The 9,826-nt window shown below is 44.0% G+C and overlaps 1 protein-coding gene across 1 annotated transcript in view; it reads left to right on the forward strand.

Annotated features, from left to right (window-relative positions):
* The window catches only part of LOC120062080 (coiled-coil domain-containing protein 69-like), a 58,055-nt gene that overhangs the window by 577 nt on the left and 47,652 nt on the right, over positions 1-9,826 (forward strand). The window contains exons 2-3 of the mRNA XM_039011886.1: positions 3,163-3,232; positions 4,636-4,820. Of these exons, the coding sequence (XP_038867814.1) occupies positions 3,163-3,232; positions 4,636-4,820 (255 nt within the window). The remainder of the gene's footprint in view (positions 1-3,162; positions 3,233-4,635; positions 4,821-9,826) is intronic.

The raw sequence follows: 9,826 nt of genomic DNA on the forward strand, positions 1-9,826 counted from the left end.
GTAAGAGTGCAGGGAACTAATCTGACGTCATTCTTCCGCATTAATTATAGGAAGTTACAGGTTGACCAGACATCGACAGTTACTGGTGGTGATACATTGTATGATCATCATCACCAGTAAATTATACATTGTATTAATTGATTGACACCCTGTAGCCTACATAGTCAGTGAATTAGTTGTTTTTTTTAGCTTTCTGATCATACGAGTTGTTGGGTTTTTCTACTTAAGTGCACAAATTCAGTTGATGTTTCCTGTGACGACTACTGATAACTACAAATTGCACTGTTTTGTGATAGGAAAGAAGTGACCTGAGGATATGGAAAGTGTAATAATTAACATGCAGTTAAATGTATTAGAAGTAGGCTACAGTTAGATGTGCTAGTACTGCCTCTGACATTTACAACCAGTGGCACAGGCTTATATTACCATCCAGAAATGATACCCCAGATTGTACCACTTCCAGGAGGCGTTGAAGAGAGAGACTAGATTGATTAATCATTGAGTTAAATTTATTTCCCCCTTCAACTCATCTGGCAATGCATCAAACAGTCACACATTGAGACCACTTACACAGTTAAAAACAGTGGGTATCCTTTGATTGATTAGTCAAGATTCTCTGTGAGTGGTTTTCTTCATTTCTCAATGGTGGTGTTTGACATAGAATTTTTTTTTTCTTCTACAACAAAAAAAACAAGTACTTAAGAGGTACTGCAAACCAAGCCACTGGCGAGCTGTATTGCAGCGTCTACAGAGCAGATCACAAAACCATCTGTTTGGCTGGTTGACGTAGGCAACTGGAGAAGTGTGAAGGTCTACTAGAGAGGGCTCTACAAGAGAAGCCTGGAGACACACACACACACACACACACAGCAATATGGGGCTCCATATGGACCATGATGCAAATGCCACATGAAGAGACTCCTCCTCAGCCAAGTGTTAATGGCATATCACGGAACATGTGTTTCTCTGCTTGAAAGACTCAACCACAGTCTAAATTAAATGTCCTTTAACTAAGTCTGAATGTCCTTTGTTGTATTGAAGATGTGGTTTTAGTTTTCTGAATTTCCTTTGAGTTGGGGGCTGTTTTTCTAGTTCTATCAGCCGATGGTACATGTCTGTCCCCTATGTGTGTACCTTTGATGGGCCAGTTCTTTATTCACTTTTCTTTTTTTTTGACATTTCGCACTCTTCTTGGAAAGTTTATTTCAACTCTTGTGAGAGCATACCTGGACTATATATTTCTCACAAAAGTCACAAAACATTCAATCTTAACCTTAACTCTAGGGCCAGGAGGAACTTGTAAACATTAGGAGTCCGGTGTAGGCTACAGTCTGCCATGGGGCTAGGATGTTCCCTGTGCGTTTAGTCAGTAAAGACATAACTAAACGTTGAAGTTTCTCCAATGTTTAAAAAGACTGGGGAGACCGGATCTCTGTCCCAAACGGCACCCTATTCCCTCTGTAGTGAACTGCTATGGGACCTGGTCAAAAGTAGTGCACTACAAAGGAAATAGGGTCCCATTTGGGGCGTACAGCCTGAGAAAGAAGAGAAGGTGTGATTTATAGTCGTGTTAAAGAGAGCCTTTCCAACCCCACCTCAACATGTGCCCCTGGACTTGTGTGTTTAAGATCCTTAACTGAGATTTAAAGCAGGTAATAAAACGCATTCCCATCACATCATGTTAAGATCCTGTTATTGAGATTTAAAGCCCATCACATCATGTTAAGATCCTTTATTGAGATTTAAAGCCCATCACATCATGTTAAGATCCTTTTATTGAGATTTAAAGCCCATCAAACATCATGTTAAGATCCTGTTATTGAGATTTAAAGCCCATCAAACATCATGTTAAGATCCTGTTATTGAGATTTAAAGCCCATCAAACATCATGTTAAGATCCTGTTATTGAGATTTAAAGCCCATCAAACATCATGTTAAGATCCTGTTATTGAGATTTAAAGCCCATCAAACATCATGTTAAGATCCTTTATTGAGATTTAAAGCCCATCACACATGTTGTACTGGTCTCTATGGTGTCTTTCTGGAGTCACTTTTCTTATTGGACTATTAGAGCAGCCAGGTTGGTGAGATGGAACACGGTATTTATTAGAGCAGCCAGGTTGGTGAGATGGAACACGGTATTTATTGGACTATTGGAGCAGCCAGGTTGGTGAGAAGGAACATGGTATTTATTAGACTATTAGAGCAGCCAGGTTGGTGAGAAGGAACACGGTATTTATTAGAGCAGCCAGGTTGGTGAGATGGAACACGGTATTTATTGGACTATTGGAGCAGCCAGGTTGGTGAGAAGGAACATGGTATTTATTAGACTATTAGAGCAGCCAGGTTGGTGAGAAGGAACACGGTATTTATTAGAGCAGCCAGGTTGGTGAGAAGGAGCATGGTATTTATTGGACTATTAGAGCAGCCAGGTTGGTGAGAAGGAGCACGGTATTTATTGGACCTGCGACCCATATGACACACTGTACCCTTTGTAGTGAACTCCCTAGGAAACCAGGGTCAAAAGTAGTGCACTATATAGGGAAAAGGAGGGCATTTAGGACACACAATCTGTTTTCCAGGCACACACAAAGCTTGTACTCCATGTTGCTTGGAGTTTCTATGTGTTTGACTCCATAAGTACTGGTATGATCAGTTTGAAGTAAATAACCATTCTATCACATTGTACAACTAGTATGAAGACCCAGGTCAGCTGTTGAATCATAAAACTGTAGCATGGACATGTTATGTAACTTTTGAACAAACTAACGATTCATTTCCAGTCATGTGGGTACTAATGACTCCCTGTGAGAGAGCCATATGGGTCAAGCACCAATCAGAAGCTTTACATAAGATCTTACCCTGATCCAGTTTACGAACAACAAGTTCTGGCGTCCCTCACACTTCAAAGCATACAAAATTGTGTGGAATTCAAATCAAATTTTGTTTGTCACATGCGTCGAATACAAGTGAAATGCTTACTTTACAAGCCCTTAACCAACAATGTAGTTTTAAGGGGGGGGGGAAGTGTTTTCAAAGTATTTACTAAAATTAACTGAAGTTAAAAAAATTAAAAAAATTAAAATAAAATTACTTCTTGTTCTTATTTATCTGTAATATGTTGATTGTCGTAGTGTGTCAATTTCTTTTTTCTCCTTGTAGAGGAAAAACAAAGTGAAAGAGGAAGAGAAGACTGTGAAAGAGGTCAACAACAGTCAAGATGGAGAAGGAGGTGAGGGGTGTGGTTTCCTGTTGTGTTGTAGACTGACACTGTGACTCCTCCTCTCCTGTTGTGTTGTAGACTGATACTGTGACTCCTCCTCCTCTCCTGTTGTGTTGTAGACTGACACTGTGACTCCTCCTCCTCTCCTGTTGTGTTGTAGACTGACACTGTGACTCCTCCTCCTCTCCTGTTGTGTTGTAGACTGACACTGTGACTCCTCCTGTTGTGTTGTCTTTATTACATCTCTGATGCAGAGGGATTTACACATCACACTGCCTCTTGACTCGTTATAAAATCGTCTTTTATTATTAGGCCCACTAATAACCTGTACATAATAACTGGGCTCCAGTATGGCTCCGTTTGTAGAGAATAGCGCTTGCAACGCCAGGATTGTGGGTGTGATTCCCTGGGCTGCTTGTACGTAGTAATGTATGCATGCATGACTAAGTCACTTAGCGTCTGCTAAATGGCATAAAATATCTGAATGTTTTAAATGACACACACTTTGTCATGATCCCGGTGGGTTGAAATGATGTCACTACACCCAGAAACTGGTTGGAATTACTGATTTTTAAAGTGACATCATAATGACCTAATTTCAACCAGTCAGTTTTGAGTGCTTCGATGGCCTTGGAAACACTGATGTGACAACACTGTGCTGTCTGCATTAGAATCCTCAGCAGGTCTTGTGTACTTGGTGTGTACTCTGTTGTACTTGGTGTGTTCTCTGTGATCATGTAATTATGGGTCTCAGGGTCATGCCTTCAACAAGTGCCTGAGTGAACAAGGCTGTGTTGGCCTAGCCTGCTGAGCTAAAACCTAAGGCATTAACTCTGAGAGCTAACACAAGTCTCCATGTGTCAGGAAGGTCAATCATCACTCGGAACGTGGTTCACCAAACTAGTCTGAGTTCCTCAGAAGTTGAACTGGAGCCCCCCCCCCCCCCCCCTTATACATATCAGAGTAGCTCTAAGTATTTTATAGTCAGACAGATTGAGTTAGTATATTCTACTGGTGTTGTACTGAGTCTAGTCTGACCAGTAAAGGTTGCAGCCAGGTCTGGTTTGGTTCAACCCCTCTGCCAACTACATTATGGGAATGGCTCACAGTACTCAGTACTAAGCAGTAGGCAAAGCCTGTAGAGCATACGGTACAATATACATGATAGACATGTGAATAGAACTGACGTGATTTCTTATCCTACATGGCTACATTATATATTTCTTTCTGAGCATTCTAGCAATGTTTTTGCCTTGATAACCACAGCCACGGGTCGTGTTCAGGTACATCGTAACATAGCGAACGTAGAATTTTTTTTCATGTAGAACAATACTTTTTGTTATTGGACATGTTCAGGTATTCCCTCCCTGTTTGTTACCTACTGAATACAACCCTGGTATCCCCTGCTCCAGGTAAAGTCCCTCTGGAGGAGCTGAACGTGGGTCTAGAAACTGAGAAGCAGCTGGGTCACTATGAGTGGCAGCTGAAGATCCTACGGGAGGTGCTGTCTGCCTCTGGGACCCAGGAGAGGGAGGAGCTACTAAAAGACCCAACCCAAGGAGAGCTCTGTGCCCTGGTCCACAACATAATTGAGAAGGTATCTAACCCCATAGAGAGCTCTGGTCCACAACATCACTGAGAAGGTATCTAACCCCATAGAGAGCTCTGGTTCACAACATCACTGAGAAGGTATCTAACCCCATAGAGAGCTCTGGTTCACAACATCACTGAGAAGGTATCTAACCCCATAGAGAGCTCTGGTTCACAACTTCACTGAGAAGGTATCTAACCCCATAGAGAGCTCTGGTTCACAACATCACTGAGAAGGTATCTAACCCCATAGAGAGCTCTGGTCCACAACATAATTGAGAAGGTATCTAACCCCATAGAGAGCTCTGGTCCACAACATCACTGAGAAGGTATGTGACCCTTAGACCACAGAAGATGAATTTCCGTTCTAACCAAATGAATAGATAGGATGGGTAGCCAGGAACCAAATGAATAGATAGGATGGCTAGCCAGGAACCAAATGAATAGATAGGATGGCTAGCCAGGAACCAAATTAATAGATAGGATGGCTAGCCAGGAACCAAATTAATAGATAGGATGGCTAGCCAGGAACCAAATGAATAGATAGGATGGCTAGCCAGGAACCAAATGAATAGATAGGATGGCTAGCCAGGAACCAAATGAATAGATAGGATGGCTAGCCAGGAACCAAATGGATGGGTAGCCAGGAACCAAATGGATAGATAGGATGGCTAGACAGGAACCAAATGGATAGATAGGATGGCTAGACAGGAACCAAATGGATAGATAGGATGGCTAGCCAGGAACCAAATGGATAGATAGGATGGCTAGCCAGGAACCAAATGGATAGATAGGATGGCTAGCCAGGAACCAAATGGATAGATAGGATGGCTAGCCAGGAACCAAATGGATAGAGGATGGCTAGCCAGGAACCAAATGGTAGATAGGATGGCTAGCCAGGAACCAAATGGATAGATAGGATGGCTAGCCAGGAACCAAATGGATAGATAGGATGGCTAGCCAGGAACCAAATGGATGGATAGGATGGCTAGCCAGGAACCAAATGGATGGATAGGATGGCTAGCCAGGAACCAAATGGATGGATAGATAGGATGGGTAGCAGGAACCAAATGGGAGAGATAGGATGGCAGACCAGGAACCAATGTGATAGATGATAGGATGGCTAGCCAGGAACCAAATGATAGATAGGATGGGTAGCCAGGAACCAAATGATGTAAGCCAGGACCAAATGGTAGATAGGATGGGCTAGCCAGGAACCAAATGAGATGATGGCTAGCCAGAACCAAATGAGATAGGATAGGAGAGGGTAGCCAGGAACCAAAATGATAGAACTAGATAGGATGGTAGCCAGGAACCAAATGGATGGGTAGCCAGAACCAAATGGGATAGGGTAGCCAGGAACCAATGGATAGATAGATGGTAGCCAGGAACAAATGGATAGATAGGATGGCTAGCCAGGAACCAAATGGATGATAGGATGGCTAGCCAGGACCAAATGGGATGGATGGCTAGCCAGGAACCAAATGGATAGATAAGGATGGCTAGCCGGAACCAAATGGATGGGTAGCCAGAACCAAATGGATGGGGTAGCCAGGAAAAGTGGATATGGGTAGCCAGGAACCAAATGGATGGATATTAGCCAGGAACCAAATGGATGGGGAGTACAGGAACCAAATGGATAGATAGGATGGTAGCCAGAACCAAAGGATAGATGGGGCTAGCCAGGAACCAAATGGATAGATAGGATGGCTAGCCAGGAACAAATGGATAGATAGGATGGCTAGCCAGGAACAAATGATCGATAGGATGGTAGCAGGAACCAAATGGTAGATAGGATGGGTAGCCAGGAACCAAATGGATGGGGTAGCCAGGAACCAAATGGATAGATAGGATGGGTAGCAGGACCAAATGGATGGGTAGCCAGGAACAAAGGGATAGATAGGATGGGTAGCCAGGAACCAAATGGATAGATAGGATGGGTAGCCAGGAACCAAATGGATGGTGCCAGGAACCAAATGGATAGATAGGATGGGTAGCCAGGAACCAACATGGATAGATAGGATGGCTAGCCAGGAACCAAAAGGATAGATAGGATGGCTAGCCAGGAACCAAATGGAGGGTAGCCAGGAACCAATGGATGGGTAGCCAGGAACCAAATGGATAGATAGGATGGGTAGCCAGGAACCAAATGGATGGGTAGCCAGGAACAAATGGATAAGATAGGATGGGGTAGCCAGGAACCAACATGGATGGGTAGCCAGGAACCAAAATGGATGGGTAGCCAGGAACCAAATGGATAGATAGGATGGGTAGCCAGAACCAAATGGATGGGTAGCCAGGAACCAAATGATGTGGTAGCCAGGAAACCAAATGGATAGATAGGAGGGTAGCCAGGAACCAAAGGATAGATAGGATGGGTAGCCCAGGAACCAAATGATGATAGGAGGTAGCCAGGAACCAAATGGATAGATAGGATGGGTAGCCAGGAACCAAATGGATGGGTAGCCAGGAACCAAATGGATAGAGTAGGGATGGGTAGCCAGGACAAATGGGAGTGGTAGCCAGGAACAAATGGATAATAGGAGGTAGCCATGGAACCAAAGATAGATGAGGGTTATGGGTAGCCAGGAACCAAATGATAGATGGGTAGCCAGGAACCAAATGGATGGGTAGCCAGGAACCAAATGGATAGATAGGATGGGTAGCCAGGAACCAAATGGATGGGTAGCCAGGAACCAAATGGATGGGTAGCCAGGAACCAAATGGATAGAGAGGATGGCAGAAGGAACCATAGATGGATGGGTAGACAGGAACCAAATGGATGGGTAGCCAGGAACCAAATGGATAGCATAGGATGGGTAGCCAGGAACCAAATGGATATAGATGCTCCAAAATAATGATGGGTAGCCAGGGACAGGAACCAAAAGGATAGATATAGGGCCAGGGATATAGCCCCAAGATGGGTAGGAACCAAAATGGATAGATAGGATGGTAGCCAGGAACCAAAGGCATAGATAGGGATGGTAGCAAGGGCAACAAATGGATAGACTAGGACAATTGGCTAGCCAGGAACCAACATGATAGAAGGATGGTGGTAGCCAGGATCATACCAAAGGGATAGATAGCATGTAGGGTAGCCAGGACCAAATGGAGATGATGTAATGAAACCAGGATAGGGTCTAGCCAGGGAACCAAATGAATAGATGGATGGGTAGCCAGGAACCACCAACAAATGAGAGAGTTACCCGCCATTTAGATAGGTGTAGCGCAGGAACAATGGAATGGAGTGCCGATAACCAAATGGATAGATAGGATGTGGTAGCCAGGAACCAATGGAATGGGTAGCAGGAACCATAAGGAACCAAATGGTAGATAGGATAGATAGATGGTTAGCCAGGAACCAAATGGATAGATAGGATGGTAGCCAGGTAACCAAATGAAGTAGATAGGAGGCTGCCAGGAACCAATGAAATAGAATAGGATGGCTAGCCCAGGAACCAGAATAGAATAGATAGGATGGCTACCAGGAACCAAATGAATTAGATAGGATTGGCTAGCCAGGAACCAAATGAATAGATAGGAGTGCTAGCCAGGAAAAACCCAAATGAAAATAGAATTAGAGATAGGATGGTGCCAGGACAAACCAAATAGATGATAGGATGGCTAGCCAGGAACCAAATGATAGATGCAAATAAATAATAGACAAGTGATAGCATAACAAATGATAGAAATGGTTACGAACAGGTGAACAAATGAGATTAGGATGGGTAGCCAAGGGAAAACGGAAATAGGAGGGAGCCGGAACCAATGTGATAGACTCAGGATACATGGTGATAGCAGACCAGAATTTAGCCAGGAATGGGGGTACAGGAGAGATGGAGTGGTAGCGGAACCAAATGGATAGAAGGAATGGCTAGCCAGGAACCAAATGGATGGGGGTAGCCAGGGGACCAAGATATAGGATGGTAGCCAGGAACCAAATGGTATGGGTAGCCAGGTAACCAAAATGAAGATCAGGATAGGTAATCCGAATGTGGTAGCCAGGAACCAAATGGAATGTGGTAGCCAGGAAACTAAATGGATAGATAGGATGCGCTAAGCAGGAACCAAATGGATAGAAGGATGGGTAGCAGACCAGGAACCAAAAATAGAATAGGATGGGTAGCCAGGAACCAAATGATAATAGATAGGATGGCTAGCAGGAACCAAATGAAATAGATAGGATGGAGTAGCCAGGAACCAAATGGATAGTAGGTCTAGCCAGAACCAACTGGATAGATAGGTAGCAGGTACCAAATGGATAGATAGGATGGCTAGAGGAACCAAATGGATGGGTAGCCAGGAAAGACCAATGGATAGATAGGATGGCTAGCCAGGAACCAATGGATGGGTAGCAGGAACCAAATGGATGATAGGATGGCTAGCCAGGAACCAATGGATAGATAGGATGGTAGCCAGGAACCAATGGATAGATAGGATGGGAAACCAGGAACCAAATGGATAGATAGGATGGCTACAGAACCAAAGGCCAGAAAATAGATAGGATGGCTAGCCAGGAACCAAATTGAATAGATAGGATGGTAGCCAGGAACCAAATGAATAGTATAGGATGGCTAGACAGAACCAAATGAATAGAAGGATGGCTACCAGGAACCAAATGAATTAGATAGGATGCTAGCCAGGAACCAAATGAATAGACAGGATGGTAGCAGACAAATGGATAGTAGGATGTAGCAGGAACCAAATGGTAGATAGGCTGGGGAGCCAATGAAAGAACCAAATGGATAGATAGGATGGGTAGCACAGGAACCAAGTGGATGGGTAGCGACCAAATGATGGGGTATAGCCAGGACAAATGGATGGTTAGCCAGGACCAAATGGAATAGATAGGATGGGTAGCCAGGAACCAAATGGAGGGTAGCCAGGAACACAATGGATAGATAGGATGGCTAGCCAGGAACCAAATGATAGATAGGATGGGTAGCCAGGAACCAAATGGATAGATAGGGATGGCTATAGCCCAGAACCAAATGGATGGAAGGATGGATAGCG

Source organism: Salvelinus namaycush, chromosome 17, assembly GCF_016432855.1.
Source record: "Salvelinus namaycush isolate Seneca chromosome 17, SaNama_1.0, whole genome shotgun sequence".
In the NCBI taxonomy this organism is placed as follows: Eukaryota; Metazoa; Chordata; class Actinopteri; order Salmoniformes; family Salmonidae; genus Salvelinus; species Salvelinus namaycush.